The 21,932-nt window shown below is 47.2% G+C and overlaps 1 protein-coding gene across 2 annotated transcripts in view; it reads right to left on the bottom strand.

Annotated features, from left to right (window-relative positions):
• The window catches only part of LOC147116860 (ranBP-type and C3HC4-type zinc finger-containing protein 1-like), a 76,678-nt gene that overhangs the window by 24,714 nt on the left and 30,032 nt on the right, over positions 1-21,932 (bottom strand). For both annotated transcript variants that reach the window (XM_085987277.1, XM_085987278.1), the window contains exon 9: positions 11,090-11,250. In XM_085987277.1, the coding sequence (XP_085843403.1) occupies positions 11,090-11,250 (161 nt within the window). The remainder of the gene's footprint in view (positions 1-11,089; positions 11,251-21,932) is intronic.

Genomic DNA, 21,932 nt, shown 5'->3' with positions numbered 1-21,932 from the left:
AGAACGTTGACAAACCTACTCGCGCCAGGGATGAGTTGTTTGAAGACATTGTTGAGAAACTCGAGCACCATTTCGACCCAAAGCTGTTAGAAATAGCAGAGAGCTAAGTTTGGTACCAGAAACCAAAAACAAAGTGAAACCATCAGTGAGTACATTATAGCTCTTAAGAACCTGTCTTTGCATTGTAACATTCGGCACATTTTTGGATCGTGCGTTGCAAGATAAGTTTGCGTGGGGACTGGTGGATGAGCGCTCACAGTGCGAGTTACTGAACACTCTGAACCTAACGTTTGACACAGCATGCAAAATTGTCCTATCTATGGAGATGGTGTCTAAGAACGCTAGGGAGCCCCGTCCAACTCAAGTGACTAGTGCAGCTGAGGTCTACAGTCACAAAGCCACCGCCAAACCTAAAGCTATGAGTCCGAGTCAAAAGCATGTCATAGAGTCATAGAGTTTTACAGCACAGAAAGAGGCCCTTCGGCCCATCGTGTCTGCGCCGCCCGTCCCTCCCTGTCCAGTCTAATCCCATTTTCCAGCATTTGGTCCATAGCCTTGTATGCAATGGCATTTCAAGTGCTCATCCAAATGCTTCTTGAATGTTGTGAGGGTTCCTGCCTCTACCACCCTTTCAGGCAGTGAGTTCCAGCTTCCAACCACCCTCTGGGTGAAAAGGTTCCTCCTCAAATCCCCCCTAAATCTCCTGCCCCTTACCCTGAATCTGTGCCCCCTTGTTATTGACCCCCCTACTAAGGGGAAAAGTTCCTCTTTATCTACCCTATCTATGCCCCTCATCATTTTGTACACCTCAATCAGGTCCCCCCTCAGCCTTCTTTGCTCCAAGGAAAACAACCCCAGCCTGTCCAGTCTCTCTTCATAGCTGAGGCGCTCCATCCCAGGTAACATCCTGGTGAATCTTCTCTGCACCCTCTCCAAAGCAATCACATCCTTCCTATAGTGAGGCGACCAGAACTGTACACAGTACTCCAGCTGTGGCCTCACCAGCGTTTTGTACAGCTCTATCATAACCTCCCTGCTCTTATATTCTATGCCTCTGCTAATGAAGGCAAGTATCCCATAAGCCTTTTTAACCACCTTATCTACCTGTTCCGCTGCCTTCAGGGAATTTTGTACATGTACACCAAGGTCCCTCTGACCCTCTGTACTTCCTAGGGTCCTACCACTCATTGTGTATTCCCTTGCCTTATTTGTCCGTCCAAAATGCATTACCTCGCACTTTTCCGGGTTAAATTCCATTTGCCACTTTTCCGCCCATCTGACCAACCCGTTAATATTGTCCTGTAGCCGGAGGCTTTCCTCCTCGCAATTTACCACCCCACCAATTTTCGTGTCATCCGCGAACTTACTGATCATACCCTTTACATTCTCATCCAAATCATTAATGTAGATCACAAACAGCAAGGGACCCAGCACCGATCCCTGAGGTACCCCACTGGACACAGGCTTCCAGTCACAAAAGCAACCTTCGACCATCACCCTCTGCCTCCTGCCACTCAGCCAGTTTAGGATCCAACGCGCCAAGGCCCCCTGGATCCCATGGGCTCTTACCTTCTTGACCAGTCTCCTATGCGGGACCTTGTCAAAAGCTTTACTGAAGTCCATGTAAACCACATCCACAGCATTTCCCTCATCCACACACCTAGTCACCCCCTCGAAAAATTCAATCAGATTGGTCAGACATGATTTACCCTTGACAAAGCCATGCTGACTATCCCCGATTAATCCTTGCCTCTCCAAGTGGAGACTAATTTTGTCCCTCAGAATTTTTTCCAATAATTTCCCTACCACAGATGTTAGGCTCACTGGCCTGTAATTCCCTGGTTTATCCCTGCTACCCTTCTTGAATAATGGTACTACATTAGCTGTTCTCCAGTCCTCTGGTACATCCCCTGTGGCCAGAGAGGTTCTGAAAATTTGTGTCAGAGCCCCTGCAATCTCCTCCTTTGCCTCACACAACAGCCTGGGATACATCTCGTCCGGGCCTGGGGATTTATCCACTTTTTGGCCTGCTAAAACCGCTAGTACCTCCTCCCTCTCGATGCTAATATGTTCAAGTATGTCACAGTCCCCTTGCCTGACTTCTATATCTACATCGTCTTTCTCCATAGTGAACACTGAGGCAAAAAATTCATTTAAAACCCCACCTACTTCATCTGGCTCTACACACAGCTTGCCACTTTGGTCCCTAATGGGCCCTACCCTTTCCCTGGTTATCCTCTTGCCCTTAATATACTTATAAAACATCTTAGGATTTTCCTTTATTTTGCTCGCCAGTGTTATTTCATGGCCCCTCCTCGCCCTCCTAATTTCCTTTTTAAGTATGCCCCTGCACCTCCTATACTCCTCTAGGGCTTCCACCGTCTTTTGTCTTTTGTAACTGCCAAAAGCCCCCCTTTTTTTCCTAATGCATTTTTGTATATCCTTTGTCATCCAAGGTTCCCTTTGCTTGTTGGTCCCACCCTTGACCTTTACAGGAACATGTTGGTGTTGTACTCTCTCTATTTCCCTTCTGAAAGCCTCCCACTGTTTTGATGTGGATTTTCCTATAAGTAGCTGCTCCCAGCCCACTTTTGCCAGATCCTGTCTTATCTTATTAAAATCGGCCTTCCCCCAATTTAGAACCCTGATTTCCGGGCCGTCTTTGTCTTTTTCCATGACCACCTTAAATCTCACCGAATTGTGGTCACTATCGCCAAAATGCTCTCCTACAGACACTTCCACCACCTGCCCGGCTACATTCCCTAGAATTAGGTCCAGTACCGCCCCCTCTCTTGTAGGACTTTCTACATGTTGGCTCAAAAAGCTTTCCTGGATGCACTTTAAGAATTCTGCTCCCTCCAAGCCTTTCACACTCTGACTATCCCAATTTATATTGGGGAAGTTGAAATCCCCCACTATTACTACCGTATTAATTTCACACTTTTCTGATATCTGCCTGCATATCTGTTCCTCTATCTCCCCCTGACTGTTTGGGGGCCTATAGTACACTCCCAGCAAGGTGCTTGACCCCTTTTTGTTTTTAAGTTCTACCCATATGGCCTCATTAGAGGAACCCGCTAATATATCATCCCTCCTTACAGCAGTAATAGACTCCTTAATTAATATTGCAACACCCCCTCCCCTTTTACACCCCCCTCTGTCTCGCCTGAAGATTCTATACCCTGGAATATTTAGCTGCCAGTCCTGACCCTCCCTCAACCATGTCTCCGTGATAGCAACAATATCGTACTCCCATGTGTTCAACAACAACTTCAGTTCGTCCACCTTATTTGCAAGACTCCTTGCATTAAAATAAATGCCTTCCAGCCCTGCCATATTCCCTTTTCCCTTCACATCTTTGCTCTGCCTTCCCTGCTGACTTGTTTTTTCCTCCTTATTTGGCTGTACATCACCCCCTACTATAGCTCCACTCTGTATCCCATCCCCCTGCCGAATTAGTTTAAACCCCCCCCAGCAGTGCTAGCAAACCTCCCCGCAAGGATATTGGTTCCCCTCTGGTTCAGGTGTAAACCATGTCGGTGGGAGCAGTTCAGTGAACTGTTATCGCTGCAATGGAAATCACTCACCACAGTCCTGCCAATACAGAAATGCGAAGTGTTTTCACTGCCAGAAGCAAGGCCATATTTCAACAGCTTGCAGAGCTAGATCGAAAGCAGGAAGTAAGAACCATTCTAGTGGCAATGCAAAGCAGCGACAACAAAAGGGAGGAATTCACAATATTGAAGTGAGCACACCTGATGTTGAAGAACTAGGCATCTACAGTATCTATGCCACTAGCGGCAACGCTAGCAGTCGTGAGAAAGACTTCCGCACAAAACTTTTGGTCAATGACCAATATATTGATATGTGTATCGACACAGCTGTGGACTGCTCTATCATGAGTAAGGACACATATGAGGGTAAGTTTAATCAAATACCACTTACAAAGAGTACCTTGGAGTTAAAAACCTGCTCTGGAGAAATCCTAGAGACATGTGGGCAAATGGAATGTACAGTTCAACACAATGGCCAGTCAGTAAAGCTGCCTATTATTGTAGCGAGCTACAACAACAGGCCAACCCTCATGGGCAAAGACTGGTTGAGAAAGTTAAAACTAGACTGGAAAAACATCTTCAGTGTAGAAGCTGTTAAGAAGCGACTCGACACAATGCTGAGCAAGTACGAAAGCATGTTCACAGACAGTTATGAGGGCATCACTGGGTATGATGTGCACATCAAGTCCAACACGAAGCCTGTCTATTGAAGCCTCCCTATGCGTTGAAAAGTCAGGTGGAGGAAGAGCTAGCGAAGCTCAGAGAGAACGGAGTGCGAGTAAAACTGACAAAAGTGAATGGGCTACCCCGATTGTGGTAGTGCCCGAGGCAGACAAAACTGTACGCTTGTGCGGTGACGACAAAGTTACCATCAAGCAAGCAGTTGACGATGAGCAGTACCCATTACCAACATCGCAAGATTTGTATGTAGCACTCTCTGGGTCAAAGGTTTTCTCCAAGCTTGACCTGTCGCACGCTTACGCTCAGCTGAATGTTAACAAAGAGAGTCAACAGGATCCCATCCTCGTCGCCAAAATGTAATATATGTGGGTGGAACAAATGAAGGACAGAGACAGGATGAGCTGCGAGTCCATGTGCTTGCTTTATTAGGCCAGAGTGAACTGAGCATGCTCATACCCAAGCCAAGTGACAAACCATGTAGTTTTGTTGTACTTGAGAGGAAGATACTTTTGGTATGAGCATGCTCAGTTTGCTCTGGCCCAATAAAGCTAGCACATGGACTAGCAACTCACCGTCTCTCTGTGTCCTTCATTTGTTCCACCCACATATATCTAGAACGAGGGGTCACAGTCTCAGGATACGGGGTAGGACATTTAGGACCGAGATGAGAAGAAATTTCTTCACTCAGAGGGTGGTTGTACAGGGCCTTGGTGAGACCACATCTTGAGTATTGTGTGCAGTTTTGGTCGCCTTATCTGAGGAAGGATGTTTTTGCCATGGAGGGAGTTCAGCGAAGATTCACCAGGCTGATACCTGGGATGGCAGGAATGACGTATGAGGAGAGATTGGGTCGATTGGGCTTATACTCACTGGAGTTTAAAAGAATGAGAGGGGATCTCATTGAAACTTATAAAATTCTGACAGGACTGGACAGACTAGATGCAGGAAGGATGGTCGGGGAGTCCAGAACCAGGGGTCACAGTCTAAGGATAAGGGGTAAGCCATTTACGACAGAAATGAGGAGGAATTTCTTCACCCAGAGAGTGGTGAACCTGTGGAATTCTCTACCACAGAAGGCAGTAGAGGCCAATACATTAAATAATATTCAAGAAGGAGTTGGATATATTTCTTAAGGCTAAAGGGATCAAGGGGTATGGGGAGATAGCAGGGACCGGGTATTGAATTTGGAAGATCAGCCATGATCGCATTGAATGGCGGAGCAGGCTCGAGGGGCCGAATGGCCTACTCCTGCTCCTATCTTCTATGTTTCTATGTCAATGTTTCTATGTGGTGAACCTGTGGAATTCTCTACCACAGAAGGCTGTGGAGGCCAAGTCACTGAATATATTTAACAAGGAGATAAGATAGATTTCTAGACACAAAAGGCATCAAGGGGTCTGGGGAGAGAGCGGGAATATGGTATTGAGATAGAGGATCAACCATGATCATATTGAATGGCGGAGCAGGCTCGAAGGGCCGAATGACCGACTCCTGCTCCTATTTTTCTATGTTTTTTTCTATTACAATGTATTTCTCCAATTCTCTTTTGAAAGTTATTGAATCAGCTTCCACCGCCCTTTCAGGCAGTGCATTCCAGATCACAAGAACTCGCTGCGTAAAAATAATTCCCCTCATGTCGCCTCTGGTTCTTTTGCCAATCACCTTAAATCTGTGTCCTCTGGTTACTAACCCTCCTGCCACTGGAAACACTTTCTCCTTATTTACTCTATCAAAACCCTTCATGATTTTGAACACCTCTATTAAATCTCCTAATCTTCTCTGCTTTAAGGAAACAATCCCAGTTTCTCCAGTGTCTCCACATAACTGAAGTCCCCTCATCCCTGGAACCATTCCAGTAAATCTCCTCTGCACCCTCTCCAAGGCCTGGACATCCTTCCTAAAGTGTGGTGCCCAGAATTGGACACAATACTCCAGCTGGGGCCGAACCAGTGTTTTATAAAGGTTTAGCATAAATTCTTTGCTTTTGTTCTCGATTCCTCTATTAATAAAGCCAAGGAGCCCGTATGCTTTTTTAACAGCCTTCTCAACTTCCCCTGCCACTTTCAAAGATTTGTGTACGTACACCCCCAGGTTTTCTGAGCCAACATCATTAAAACAGATTATCTGATCATTTATAATAAAAACAGGAAATACTCAGCAGGTCAGGCAGCATCTGTGCAGAGAGAAACAGAGTTAACGTTTCAGGTCGATGACCTTTGCTTTTGTTTCTGATCATTTATCACATTTGCTGTTTGTGGGACCTTGCTGTGCGCAATTTGGCTGCCGCATTTCCTACATTACAGCGGTGACTACACTTCAAAAGTATTGTCATGAATCTCATCATTCATGAAGAAATAACTCATGAAGTAAACATAGAAACATAGAAGATAGGAGCAGGAGTAGGCCATTCGGCCCGTCGAGCCTGCTCCGCCATTCAATGCGATCATGGCTGATCATCCAAATTCAGTACCCTGTCCCTGCCTTCTCTCCATATCCCTTGATCCCTTTAGCCTTGAGAAATATATCCAACTCCTTCTTGAATATATTTAATGAATTGGCCTCAACTGCCTTTTGTGGCAGAGAATTCCACAGGTTCACCACTCTCTGGGTGAAGAAATTCCTCCTCATCTCTGTCCTAAATGGCTTAGCCCTTATCCTTAGACTGTGACCCCTGGTTCTGGACTCCCCCACCATCGGGAACATCCTTCCAGCATCTAGTCCTGTTAGAATGTTATAAGTTTATAAGTAACACTGGGCGGCCAGCTGGTGGCGCCATCCAAGGAGTATAAATACTCGGGCGTGGGCCCAGCTTGCTCAGGATGTTTCTGTAACCAGGAACTAGTGATGTAACTAGAAATCTCATGGTTTGAAACAGTTGATTAAAGCCTTGTTTTATACCGAAACCAAGCACTTAGTAGTCATTTACATCAAGTATTTCATTGGCTGTAAAGTGCTTTGGGACGTCCTGAGGTCGTGAAAGGCGCTATACAAATGCAAGTCTTTCCTTCTTATACCAGATTCCTTGTTGGAGTACAGTTCCACCAGTGCTGGTACCAGGCTGCTATACTACCCAAGTGGCCATTCTTTATACGTGATCCTAGACAGCGAGTCAGCAGGCTATTTGCCCGTGGGGGCTTCACAGATGAGCCCGATCTGATCCTTAACCTGCCACCCATGTATCTGCTGGGTAGTGACCAGGTGCGGGAACCCTGGCTGATTTTCCTGCCTGCTAACCCAGGGGCTTGGCGGCTAATTGGAGGCCCTCTCACCCACAGCTGAGCTCAGATAACTCAGTACAGAGTGGGGTTCGAACCCGAGACCTGTCGTATGGCTCAGTACCACGCCGGGTGGTGCCTTTACACAGCAGTGTAGTGGTTACAGTACTGGACCAGCAATCCAGAGGCCTGGACCAGTAATCCAGAGAACAGGAGCACAAATCCCACCATAGCAGTTTGAGAATGTAAATTCAATTTTAAAAATTTGGGAATAAAAAGCTGGGATCAGTGACCATGAAGCTGTCGGATTGTCGTAAAAACTAAAATGGTCACTGATGCCCTTTAGGGAAGGAAACCTGCCGTCCTTAGCCGGTCTAAGAGTCCAGAACCAGGGGTCACAGTCTAATATAAGGGGTAAGCCATTTAGGACAGAGATGAGGAGGAATTTCTTCACCCAGAGAGTGGTGAACCTGTGGAATTCTCTACCACAGAAGGCAGTTGAGGCCAATTCATTAAATATATTCAAGAAGGAGTTGGATATATTTCTTAAGGCTAAAGGGATCAAGGGGTATGGGGAGAAGGCAGGGACAGGGTACTGAATTTGGATGATCAGCCATGATCGCATTGAATGGCGGAGCAGGCTCGAGGGGCCGAATGGCCTACTCCTGCTCCTATCTTCTATGTTTCTATGTTTCTATGTCTGGGCAGATATGTGACTCCAGTCCCACACCAACATGGTTGACTCTTAACTGAAGTGGTCCAGCAAGCCACTCAGTTGGGTCAAACCTGCAGTGGTTCGAGAAGGCAGCCCACCACCACCACCACCTTCTCAGGGAAACCAGGGACGGGCAATAAATGCCGGCCTTGCCAGCGACGCCCACATCCCGAGAATCATAGAATGGTTACAGCACAGAAGGAGGCCGTTCGGCCCGTGCCGGCTCTCTGCAAGAGCACTTCAGCGAGTCCCACTTCCCCCGCCCTTTCCTCGTAGCCCTGCAAATGTTTTTCCTTCAATCGGAATGAATCGGAACATAGAAACATAGAAGATAGGAACAGGAGTAGGCCATTCGGCCCCTCGAGCCTGCTCCGCCATTCAATGCAATCATGGCTGATCATCCAAATTCAGTACCCTGTCCCTGCCTTCTCCCCATTTCCCTTGATCCCTTTAGCCTTAAGAAATATATCCAACTCCTTCTTGAATATATTTAATGAATTGGCCTCTACTGCCTTCTGTGGTAGAGAATTCCACAGGTTCACCACTCTGGGTGAAGAAATTCCTCCTCATCTCTGTCCTAAATGGCTTACCCCTTATCCTTAGACTGTGACCCCCTGGTTCTGGACTCCCCCGCCATCGGGAACATCCTTCCTGCATCTAGTCTGTCTAGTCCTGTTAGAATTTTATAAGTTTCAATGAGATCCCCTCTCATTCTTCTAAACTCCAGCGAGTACAAGCCCAATCGACCCAATCTCTCCTCATACGTCATTCCTGCCATCCCAGGTATCAGCCTGGTGAATCTTCGCTGCACTCCTTCCATGGCAAGAACATTCTTCCTCAGATAAGGCGACCAAAACTGCACACAATACTCAAGATGTAGTCTCACCAAGGCCCTGTACAACTGCAGCAAGACATCCTTGTTCTTGTACTCAAACCCTCTCGCTACGAAGGCCAACATACCATTTGCCTTCTTAACCACCTGCTGCACCTGCATGCTTACCTTCAGCAACTGGTGCACAAGGACGCCCAGGTCTCGTTGCACTTCCCCTTCTCCCAATCTATTGCCATTCAGATAATAATCTGCCTTCTTGTTTTTGACACCAAAGTGGATAACCTCGCATTTATCCACGTTATATTGCATCTGCCATGCTTCTGCCCAACCACCCAACCTGTCCAAATCATACTGGGCTTTCTCGGCATCCTCCTCACAGCACACACGCCCACCCAGCTTTGTGTCGTCTGCAAACTTGGAGATATTACATCTAGTTCCCTCGTCCAGATCATTAATATATATTGTGAATAGCTGGGGTCCAAGGACCGATCCCTGCGATACCCGACTAGTCACTGCCTGCCACTCGGGAAAAGAGCCGTTTATTCCAACTCTTTGCTTTCTGTCTGCCAACCATTTCTCTATCCAAGTCAATACCTTGCCCCCAATCCCATGTGCCTTAACTTTACACGCTAATCTCTTATGCGGGACCTTATCGAAAGCCTTTTGAAAGTCCAAATACACCACATCCACTGGTTCTCCCTTATCTATTTTACCAGTTACATCCTCAAAAAATTCCAGTAGATTGGTCAAGCACGATTTACCTTTTGTAAATCCATGTTGACTTTGTCCGATCCGGTCACTGTTTTCCAAGTGCTCTGCTATTACATCTTTTACAATGGACTCTAGCATTTTCCCCACTACCGATGTCAGGCTTACCGGTCTGTAATTCCCCGTTTTCTCTCTACCACCCTAGGATGTAGATGATCAGGCCCTAGGGTTTTATCGGCCTTCAATCCCGTTAATTTCTCTAACACCATTTCCCTACAAATACTGATTTCTATCAGTTCCTTCCTTTCATTAGACCCTATGTTCCCCGACATCTCTGGGAGGTTATTTGTGTCCTCCTTTGTGAAGACAGAACCAAAGTATGTATTTAATTGGTCTGCCATTTCTTTGTTCCCCATTATAAATTCCCCCGATTCTGACTGCAAGGGACCTACGCTTGACTTCACCAATCTTTTTCTCTTCACATATCTATAAAAGCTTTTACAGTCAGATTTTATGTTCCCAGCAAGCTTACTCTCATACTCTATTTTTCCCCTCTTAATTAATCCCTTTGTCCTCCTTTGTTGAATCCTAAACTGCTCCCAATCCTCAGGTTTACTGCTTTTTCTGGCCAATTTATATGTCCTCTCCTTGGATCTTATGCTATCCCTAATTTCCCTTGTTAGCCACGGTTGAGTCACCTTTTTTGTTTTATTTTTATGCCAAACTGGGATGAACAAATTCTGTAGTTCATCCATGCGATCTTTGAATGTTTTCCATTGCCTATCCACCGTCAACCCTTTGAATGACATTCCCTAATCAATCCTACCCAACTCGCGCCTCATACCATCGTAGTTTCCTTTATTTAAATTCAGGACCCTAGTCTCTGAGTCAACTACTTCACTCTCCATCTTAATGAAGAATTCTATCATATTATGATCGCTCCTCCCCAAGGGGCCTCACACAACAAGATTGCTAATTAATCCTTTCTCATTACATAATACCCAGTCTAAGATGGCCTGATCTCTAGTTGGTTCTTCGACATATTGGTCCAAGAAACCATCCCGTATACACTCCAGGAATTCCTCCTCCACAGTATTGTTACTAATTTGGTTAGCCCAATCCATATGTAGATTAAAGTCACCCATGATAACTGCTCAGTAGACCATTGAGCCCCTTGAGCCTGTTCCGCCATTCACCAAGATCAAGAACGATCCGTGACCTAACTCCATCTAGGTGTGCGTGAAGAACGACATTATCAGTGATTAAAAGAAAGCAGAAAAAGGTGTAAAAAAAAAAAAAAATCAGAAATTTCTACAAATACACAGCCGCCCCTGGAGGAGGAAGGCAGTGCGTGGACTGTTATTGTCTGCTCCCTCTCACTCACCTGCAGAAGGAGTGCAGGCAGTCTCGGAGCATCACCCCGTCCTCCGGCTTCACATCCAACAGGCAGATGCGACACTCGATGGGCTCGCGGTTGAGCACCAGATGCTGGCTGTCCAGCTGCAGGAGGTGCTGGTAATTCCGGAGACGATCTTCCTCCAGCTCCTGAACCGGTAAAGGGAAAAAAAAAAAAAACCAACAGCATCACTGGCACCAACCTGTCCTAGATCACCAATTAATCACGCCGGCTCTCCAGTGCCAATCTCAGCTCTTCTCTTGACAAGGTACCGAGGGAGCTGCAGAGGGGGGCGTGGATGCAGGGGCTGCGGATGGTGGAGCAGAGACAGTAAGGGGGGGGAGGGAGGAGCAGAGGTGCCGTATGTAGCGGTTTTTTAAATACATCTGACCGTCTTGCTAGGCCACATCAGTGTGATGGAATACTCTCCACTTGCCTGGATGAGTGCAGCTCCAACAACACTCGAGAAGCTCGACACCATCCAGAACAAAGCAGCCCGCTTGTTCGACGCCCCATCCACCACCTTAAACATTCACTCCCTCCACCACCGGCACACCGTGGCTGCAGTGTGTACCATCTACAAGATGCACTGCAGCAACTCGCCAAGGCTTCTTCGGCAGCACCTCCCAAACCCGCGACCTCTTCCATCTAGAAGGGCAAGGGCAGTAGGTGCCTGGGAACACCACCGTCTCCAAGATCCCCTCCAAGTCACACACCATCCTGACTTGGAAATATATCGGCCGTTCCTTCATCATCGCTGGGTCAAAATCCTGGAACTCCCTCCCTAACAGCACTGTGGGAGTACCTTCACCACACGGACTGCAGCGATTCAAGAAGGCGGCTCATCACCACCTTCTCAGGGGCAACTAGGGATGGGCAACAAATGCTGGCCTTGTCAGCAACGCCCAGATCTCATAAAAACAAATTAAAAAAAATCTTGCATTTATATGGCACCTTTAAAACGTAGTAAACACTTCACAGGAGCGTTAACTTAGGAACATAAGAAATAGGAGCAGGAGTAGGCCATACGGCCCCTCGAGCCTGCTCCGCCATTCAATGAGATCATGGCTGATCTTTGACCTCAACTCTGCTTTCCCATATCCTTTGATTCCCCTAGAGTCCAAAAATCTCTCTCAGCTTTGAATATACTCAATGACTCAGCATCCACAGCCCTCTAGGGCCGAGAATTCCAAAGATTCGCAACCCTCTGAGTGAAGAAATTCCTCCTCATCTTGGTCCTAAATGGCCGACCCCTTATCCTGAGACTATGCTCCCTAGGTCTGGACTCTCCAGCGAGGGGTAACAACCTCTCAGCGTCTACCCTGTCAAGCCCTATCAAACAAAGTTTGTGTTAAACTTTAAGCGATAATAAACACAGATTTCAAAAGGGTCAATCGTACTGGACAAACACCGTAGAATTCTGCGAGGAGGCAACAGACATGGTAGATGGGAGAAATGCAGTGGATGCAGTGTACATGGACTTTAGGAAAGCCTTTGACAAGATACCACATGGGTGATAACTAGAGGTTAAGGGGAGGATATCAAACTGGATTAAAGATTGGTTCGCAGGGGGAAACAGAGTGGGAGTTGAGGAAAGTTTCTCAGAGTGGGTGGAAATGGGCAGCGTTGTCCCACAGGGTTCAATTCTGGGGCCATTTCTGTTCAGTGTGTCTATCAATGATTTCGATGTAGGCCTAGAGGGAGTGGTGTCGAAATTTGCAGATGATCCCAAAATAGGAGGTTAGTTAATGCTTTAAAAGACCGAGGGAAGCTGCAAAGGGATATTAGTAAGATGGGAGATTGGGCTAACAAGTGGCAAATGGAATTCAACGTCAGCTGATGCATTTCAGTAAAAAAAACAGCGGGGATTATACTCTGAGTGAAAGTAGGCTCGGTGCTGTGGGGGAGCAGAGGGATTTGGGGGACAGGTTCACTGGGCATTAAAGGCAGCACCTCAGGGGGATAAGGCTGTTAAAAACAAAACTGCCCCTGTAAACATTGCAGGAGTGAGAGTGAGTGAGAAATCGTGAGGGAGAGAGAACATAAGAAGTAGGAGCAGGATATTGTTGCTATCACGGAGACATGGTTGAGGGAAGGGCAAGACTGGCAGCTCAATATTCCGGGGTACAGAATCTTCAGGCGAGACAGAGGGGGAGGTATAAGAGGAGGGGGTGTCGCAATATTAATTGAGTCAATTACTGCAGTAAGGAGGGATGATATATTAGCAGGGTCCTCTAATGAGGCCATATGGGTGGAGCTTAAAAACAAAAAGGGGGCAAGCACTTTGCTGGGAGTGTACTATAGGCCTCCAAACAGTCAGGGGGAGATAGAGGAACAGATATGTAGGCAAATCTCAGAGAAATGTGCAAATAATAGGGTAATAATAATGGGGGATTTCAACTTCCCCAATATTAACTGGGATAGTCAGAGTGTGAAAGGCTCAGAGGGTGTAGAATTCTTAAAGTGCATCCAGGAGAGCTTTTTGAGCCAGCATGTAGAAAGTCCTACAAGAGAGGGGGCGGTACTGGACCTAATTCTCGGGAATGTGGCCGGCCAAGTGGAAAAAGTGCTAGTAGGTGAGCACTTTGGTGATAGTGACCATAATATGGTAAGATTTAAGGTGGCCATGGAAAAGGACAGGGATGGGCCGGAAATAAAGGTTCTAAATTGGGGGAAGGCCGATTTTAATAGGATAAGGCAGGATCTGGCCAAAATGGACTGGGATCAGCTACTTGTAGGAAAATCCGCATCGGAGCAATGGGAGGCTTTCAGAAGGGAGATTGAGAACATACAATGGCAACATGTTCCCGTAAAGGTCAAGGGTGGTTCCAAAAACCACAGGGAACCTTGGATGTCAGGGGATATACGGGAATGGATTAGGAAAAAAAGGAGGGCTTTTGGTAGATACAAAAGGCTAAAGACGGAGGAAGCCCTAGAGGAGTACAAAAAGTGCAGGGGGATACTTAAAAAAGAAATTAGGAGATCAAGGAGGGGCCATGAAATAACACTGGCAAGCAAAATAAAGGAAAATCCAAAGATGTTTTATAAGTATATTAAGGGTAAGAGGATAACTAGGGAAAAAATAGGGCCCATTAGGGACAAAAGTGGCAATCTGTGTGTGGAGCCGGAAGATGTAGGAGGGGTTCTGAATGAATTTTTTGCGTCTGTTTTCACTATGGAGAAGGACGATGTAGACATAGAAATAGGGCGGGGGGACTGTGATATGCTCGAACATATTAACATCGAGCGGGGGGAGGTATTGGCGGTTTTAGCTGGCCTAAAAATGGATAAATCCCCAGGCCCGGATGAAATGTATCCCAGGCTGCTGTGTGAGGCAAAGGAGGAGATTGCGGGGGCTCTAACACATATATTCAGGACCTCTCTGGCCACAGGGGATGTGCCAGAGGACTGGAGAACCGCTAATGTAGTACCATTATTCAAGAAGGGTAGTAGGGAAAAACCGGGGAACTACAGGCCAGTGAGCCTAACATCAGTGGTAGGAAAATTATTGGAAAAAATCCTGAGGGACAAAATGTGTCTCCACTTGGAGAGGCAAGGATTAATCAGGGATAGTCAACATGGCTTTGTCAAGGGAAGATCATGTCTGACTAATTTGATTGAATTTTTTGAGGGGGTGACTAGGTGTGTGGATGAGGGTAACGCAGTGGATGTGGTATACATGGATTTCAGTAAGGCCTTCGATAAAGTCCCGCACAGGAGACTGGTCAAGAAGGTAAGAGCCCATGGAATCCAGGGTGCCTTGACACATTGGATACAAAACTGGCTTAGTGGCAGAAGGCAGAGGGTGATGGTCGAAGGTTGTTTTTGTGACTGGAAGCCTGTGGCCAGTGGGGTACCACAGGGATCGGTGCTGGGTCCCTTGCTGTTTGTGGTCTACATTAATGACTTGGATATGAATGTAAAGGGTATGATCAGTAAGTTCGCGGATGATACAAAAATTGGTAGGGTGGTAAATAGCGAGGAGGGTAGCCTCAGTCTGCAGGACGATATAGATGGGTTGGTCAGATGGGCGGAACAGTGGCAAATGGAATTTAACCCGGAAAAGTGCGAGGTGATGCACTTTGGGGGGACTAACAAGGCAAAGGAATACACAATGAATGGAAAGACCCTAGGCAAGACGGAGGGTCAGAGGGATCTGGGTGTGCAAGTACACAGATCCCTGAAGGCGGCGGAACAGGTGGATAAGGTGGTAAAAAAGGCATATGGGATACTTGCCTTCATTAGCCGAGGCATTGAATATAAGAGCAAGGAGGTTATGATGGAGCTGTATAAAACACTGGTTAGGCCACAGCTGGAATATTGTGTGCAGTTCTGGTCGCCACACTACAGGAAGGATGTGATCGCGTTCGCGTTAGAGAGGGTGCAGAGGAGGTTCACCAGGATGTTACCAGGGCTGGAGCGCTTCAGCTATGAAGAGAGACTGGGCAGGTTGGGTTTGTTTTCCTTGGAGCTGAGGAGGGACATGATTGAGGTGTACAAAATTATGAGGGGCATAGATAGGATGGATGCTGAGGAGCTTTTTCCCTTAGTAGAGGGGTCGATAACTAGGGGGCATAGATTCAAGGTAAAGGGCGGGAGCTTTAGAGGGGATTTGAGAAAGAACTTTTTCACCCAGAGGGTGGTTGGAGTCTGGAACTCACTGCCTGAAAGGGTTGTGGAGGCAGAAACCCTCACAACATTTAAGAAGCATTTGGATGTGCACTTGAAATGCCATAGCATACAAGGCTACGGGCCAAATGCTGGAATATGGGATTAGATTAGACAGGGCTTGATGGCCGGCGCGGACACGATGGGCCGAAGGGCCTCTATCCATGCTGTATTACTCTATGACTCTAGGAGTAGGCCATACAGCCCCTCGGGCCTGCTCCGCCATTCAATAGGATCATGGCTGATCCGAGCCTACACTCACGTCCACTTCCCTGCCCGCTCCCCATAACCCTTAATTCCCTTATCAGCTAGGAAACTGTCTATCTCCGTTTTAAATTTATTTAATGTCGCAGCTTCCACAGCTCCCTGAGGTAGCAAATTCCAGAGGGAATGAGGGAGTGAGGGAGAGAGAGCGCGAATGAGAGTGAGGGAGAGGGAGAGTGAGTGTGCATGTTATAATCTACTTACGTAAAAGTTTGGAATTATTACACTTCAGACGTCACGCTTGGCTACAGATGCAAAACAAGCCTGCTGGTTTTTGCTGACCTGGCAGAGAGGTCAGTGGTTTACAGCCAGGTGCTCTTTAATTGTCCTCAGGATGTGCCCAAGGGGAACGATGACCCACCAACGTGCTAATTAAGACGATACTCCACTGGAGCAGGTGCGCAGTGTGGGGGACACGGTACAACGTGCCTGCCCCTTTAAACCAGCCGTTACCTGACTCCCACCAGCGACGCCACGGGATATCTGCTCATAATTATAAACAATCCATCATTTCATGAAGGAATGAATTTGGGAGAGACTCTGCCGGTGTTGTATTAAACCTTTCAGAGCGAGGAGTTGCCAAGATCGCTCCCTGGTCTGCGTTAAGATGATCTCACCAGACCGACCCCTGACCGGGAATGTGACAGAATTCAGACCCCTGACCGGGAATGTGACAGAATTCAGACCCCCTGACCGGGAATGTGACACAATTCAGACCCCCTGACCAGGAATGTGACAAAATTCATAGAAACATAGAAGATAGGAGCAGGAGTAGGCCATTCAGCCCCTCGAGACTGCTCCGCCATTCAATGAGATCATGGCTGATCATCCAAATTCAGTACCCTGTCCCTGCCTTCTCCCCATACCCCTTGATCCCTTTAGTCTTAAGCAATATATCTAACTCCCTCTTGAATATATTTAATGAATTGGCCTCTACTGCCTTCTGTGGTAGAGAATTCCACAGGTTCACCACACTCTGGGTGAAGAAATTCCTCATCTCTGTCCTAAATGGCTTACCTGTTATCCTTAGACTGTGACCCCTGGTTCTGGACTCCCCGACCATTGGGAATATCCTTCCTGCATCTAGTCTGTCCAGTCCTGTCAGCATTTTATAAGTTTCAATGAGATCCCCTCTCATTCTTCTAAACTCCAGCGAGTATAAGCCCAATCGACCCAATCTCTCCTCATACGTCATTCCTGCCATCCCAGGTATCAGTCTGGTGAATCTTCGCTGAACTCCCTCCATGGCAAGAACATCCTTCCTCAGATAAGGTGACCAAAACTGCACACAATACTCAAGAGGTGGTCTCACCAAGGCCCAACTGCAGCAAGACATCCTTGTTCCTGTACTCAAACCCTCTCGCTACGAAGGCCAGCATACCATTTGCCTTCTTAACCGCCTGCTGCACCTGCATGCTTACCTTCAGCGACTGGTGCACAAGGACACCCAGGTCTCGTTGCACTTCCCCTTCTCCCAATCTATTGCCTTCCTGTTTTTGACACCAAAGTGGATAACCTCGCATTTATCCACGTTATATTGCATCTGCCATGCTTCTGCCCAATCACCCAACCTGTCCAAATCATACTGGAGTTTCTCGGCATCCTCCTCACAGCACACACGCCCACCCAGCTTTGTGTCGTCTGCAAACTTGGAGATATTACATCTAGTTCCATCATCTAGATCATTAATATATATTGTGAATAGCTGGGGTCCAAGGACCGATCCCTGCGGTACCCCACTAGTCACTGCCTGCCACTCGGAAAAAGACCCGTTTATTCCAACTCTTTGCTTTCTGTCCGCCAACCAGTTCTCTGTCCAAGTCAATACCTTGCCCCCAATCCCATGTGCCTTAACTTTACACGCTAATCTCTTATGCGGGACCTTATCGAAAGCCTTCTGAAAGTCCAAATACACCACATCCACTGGTTCTCCCTTATCTATTTTACCAGTTACATCCTCAAAAAATTCCAGTAGATTAGTCAAGCACGATTTACCTTTTGTAAATCCATGTTGACTTTGTCCGATCCTGTCACTGCTTTCCAAGTGCTCTGCTATTACATCTTTTATAATGGACTCTAGCATTTTCCCCACTACCGATGTCAGGCTTACCGGTCTGTAATTCCCCGCTTTTTCTCTACCACCTTTTTTAAATAGTGGGGTTACATTAGCTATCCTCCAATCCATGGGAACTGTTCCAGAGTCTATAGAATTTTGGAAGATGAGCAGCAATGCATCTACTATTTCTAGGGCCACTTCCTTAAGTACCCTAGGTTGTAGATTATCAGGCCCTGGGGATTTATCAGCCTTCAGTCCCATCAATTTTCCTAACACAGAATTCAGACCCCTGACCGGGAATGTGACAGAATTCAGACCCCCTGACTGGGAATGTGACAGAATTCAGACCCCCTGACCAGGAATGCGTTTTCTTTTGAACCGTTAACACCAGTAATTGCACTCCATCTACCACAACCAGTGTTTCGATTTTAATTTGTTTTCAAAAAGAAATAACAAAATAGTGCTTTCGCAATGATACATTCAAGAGCCATTACTTTACATCCAGGGGGCGATCACTTCCCTTCTCTAAAATCATCCACAATCGCACAATAAAATATAAAAGCTACACATCACAAGAGTGCAGTCACACACTCCAGGAACGGATACGAGTATGGTGTGTGTTGCTGGCTGGTTCTACAGCTTGTTAAAAGCACTGTGACCATACGCAGTGTAGAGTCTGGATTCTCCATCGAGTGCCCTTTGTTCAGCCCTGCGCGGGGGCCTGGATGGGAAGACAGCCCTGTCCTCCCGACGGGAAGGGGTGGGGGGGTGGTGGGCATTTCAGTATTTTGGTATCTGCGCGAGTTAGAAGCTCCGGCACGAATCTCCTGCCCCTCCTCGCGCAGCGTCCGACGGACAGGCGAGGGGACCACAGTCAGTCGGAGGATGGCAGCTTGTCAGTCTCCGCCAGGGTCAGTCTGAGCATGTCACAGGTGGGTAACCATACTTCCCTTCTTCCTTTTTCCTGTTGATTCAAAAAAGAAAGAGGAGAAGAATGAATCTGCCCGACCAGGGGTTGGAAACCAACATTTCTTTTTTTGTTGTAAAAGCGCGACAACTTTCACCGAGCTATGGTCAACGTGCCAACACCGCGCGGGTCTGCTCATCGGGTGATCAAAGTCGAGTGTGGTAGCTTTAATCAAGTTTGGCGCAGGATGCCTGCAAGTATAGGTGCACCAGGTAGAATAGTCGTAGTAAAATATATATCCACATATTAGTGCTCATTCTGCAATGGCTATACGAGACTTCGAATACTACAGAAAACTAATGAGCACTTGTGTGGCATGTCCAGAGTGTAATGTCGATAGCGTACGCACAGAACATGACGACATGACGGATGCGGGGAGGATGTTCCCGATGATGGGTGAAACTAGAACTAGGGGGCATAGTCTTAGAATAAGGGGCTGCTCTTTCAAAACTGAGATGAGGAGGAACTACTTCACTCAGAGGGTGGTAGGTCCATGGAATATGCTGCCCCAAAAAGCTGTAGAAGCTACATCATTACATAAATTTAAAACAGAAATAGACAGTTTCCTAGAAGTAAAGGGAATTAAGGGTTACAGGGAGCGGGCAGGAATTTGGACATGAGTCTAGGTTCGGATCGGTCATGGCCCTGTGGGTAGAAGAGCGGGCCCAGGGGCCGTGTAGCCTGATCCTGCTCCTATTTCGTGTGTCTAATTCTGTTAGATTCAGGAGATGGTTCTGTGATAGTGGATTGGCGGTTAGGATCAGATCAGCCATGATCTTATTGAATGGCGGAGCAGGCTCGAGGGGCCGATTGGCCTACTCCTGCTCCTATTTCTTATGTTCTTACATATGGTACCCTTATTTGTCCTACATAATTAAACCTATAAAAGATACAACACACTGGAACTCCATGGGAACTACAGTCTAGTCTTGCGGAGGCGAGCATAAGCAGTCAAGATGAGACGCTCGCAACCTCCTGAAGGAGTCCCTGGTAGGTGAGCATAATCGCGACCTATATCTCATCTACACTGCATGCAAGGGGTTGTGTTTTATTATCTCATTGACTTGATTTAATAAAGAGTATTACCCAGACGTTTCAAAGTTTCCTAATCCACAAACTTGTATTGGAGGTAAAAGATGTACGACAATATCCTAAAGTACCCCATGACGTAAGAAAACTACTAGGCACTTGGTCTAAGCGTTAAACAAAGCTTTAATCAACTGTTTTACAACATGGTGTGGAGATGCCGGAGTTGGACTGGGGTGGACAAATGTAAGAAATCACACAACACCAGGTTATAGTCCAACAGCTTTATTTGAAATCACAAGCTTTCGGAGCGCTGCTCCTTCTTCAGGTGAAGTGGAGAAATGCATAAAGACACAGCTTATATAGTCAGAGAATCATGTCAGATGTTTACAGGTGACCTTTCCAACTGCCATTTATCGCACCTCGGCAGAGAGATAATCACAGCAGTCAAAGGTGTGAATGGTGTCCAAACAGGTCAGTCAGGGAAACATTACATCAAAGAACAATGAGGTGGGGTCACAAGGGGTCAAATATTGCAGATGCTGGGGTCTGTATGAAAAACAAAAAAAGACAAAAAACATTTTTTTTGGCTGGAAATCACAGCAGGTTCAGCCGCATCTGTGTAGAGAGAACAAGCCAATGTCGACTCGAGTCTGGATGACCCTGCATCAGGTGGGGTTACATGTAGCGTGACATGAACCCAAGATCTCGGTTAAGGCCGTCCTCATGGGTGCGGAACTTGGCTATCAGTTTCTGCTCGACGATTTTGCGTTGTCGTGTGTCTCGAAGGCCACCTTGGAGAATGCTTACCCGAAGATCGGAGGCTGAATGTCCTTGACTGCTGAAGTGTTCCCCGACTGGGAGGGAACACTCCTGCCTGGTGATTGTTGCGCGGTGTCCGTTCATCCGTTGTCGCAGTGTCTGCATGGTCTCGCCGATGTACCATGCTCCGGGGCATCCTTTCCTGCAACGTATGAGGTAGACAACGTTGGCCGAGTCACATGAGTATGTACCATGTACCTGGTGGGTGGTGTCCTCACGTGTGATGATGGTATCTGTGTTGATGATCTGGCATGTCTTGCAGAGGTTGCTGTGGCAGGGTTGTGTGGTGTCGTGGTCGCTGTTCTCCTGGAAGCTGGGTAATTTGCTGCGAACGATGGTCTGTTTGAGGTTAGGCGGCTGTTTGAAAGCGAGTAGTGGAGGCGTGGGGATGGCCTTAGCGAGGTGTTCGTCGCCATCGATGACATGTTGAAGGCTGCGAAGAACATGGCGTAGTTTCTCCGCTCCGGGGAAGTACTGGACGACGAAGGGTACTCTGTTGGTTGTGTCCCGTGTTTGTCTTCTGAGGAGGTCTATGCGATTTTTCGCTGTGGCCCGTCGGAACTGTCGATCAACGAGTCGAGCGTCATATTCCGTTCTTACAAGGGCGTCTTTCAGTGTCTGTAGGTGTCCATCGCGTTCCTCCTCGTCTGAGCAGATCCTGTGTATTCGCAGGGCTTGTCCATAGGGGATGGCTTCTTTAACGTGGTTAGGGTGGAAGCTGGAGAAGTGAAGCATCGTGAGGTTGTCCGTGGGCTTGCGGTAGAGTGAAGTGCTGAGGTGTCCGTCTTTGATGGAGATTCGTGTGTCCAGGAATGAGACTGATTCTGAGGAGTAGTCCATGGTGAGTTTGATGGTGGGATGGAACTTGTTGATGTTATCGTGTAGTCTTTTCAGTGATTCTTCGCCGTGGGTCCATAGGAAGAAAATGTCGTCGATGTATCTGGTGTATAGCGTTGGTTGGAGATCCTGTGCAGCGAAGAAGTCTTGCTCGAACTTGTGCATGAAGATGTTTGCGTATTGGGGTGCGA

Source organism: Somniosus microcephalus, chromosome 5 (genome assembly GCF_052327205.1).
Source record: "Somniosus microcephalus isolate GS21.2 chromosome 5, FLI_Smic_1.0, whole genome shotgun sequence".
Lineage (NCBI taxonomy): Eukaryota > Metazoa > Chordata > Chondrichthyes > Squaliformes > Somniosidae > Somniosus > Somniosus microcephalus.
This window is presented reverse-complemented; position numbering and strand designations above follow the sequence as displayed.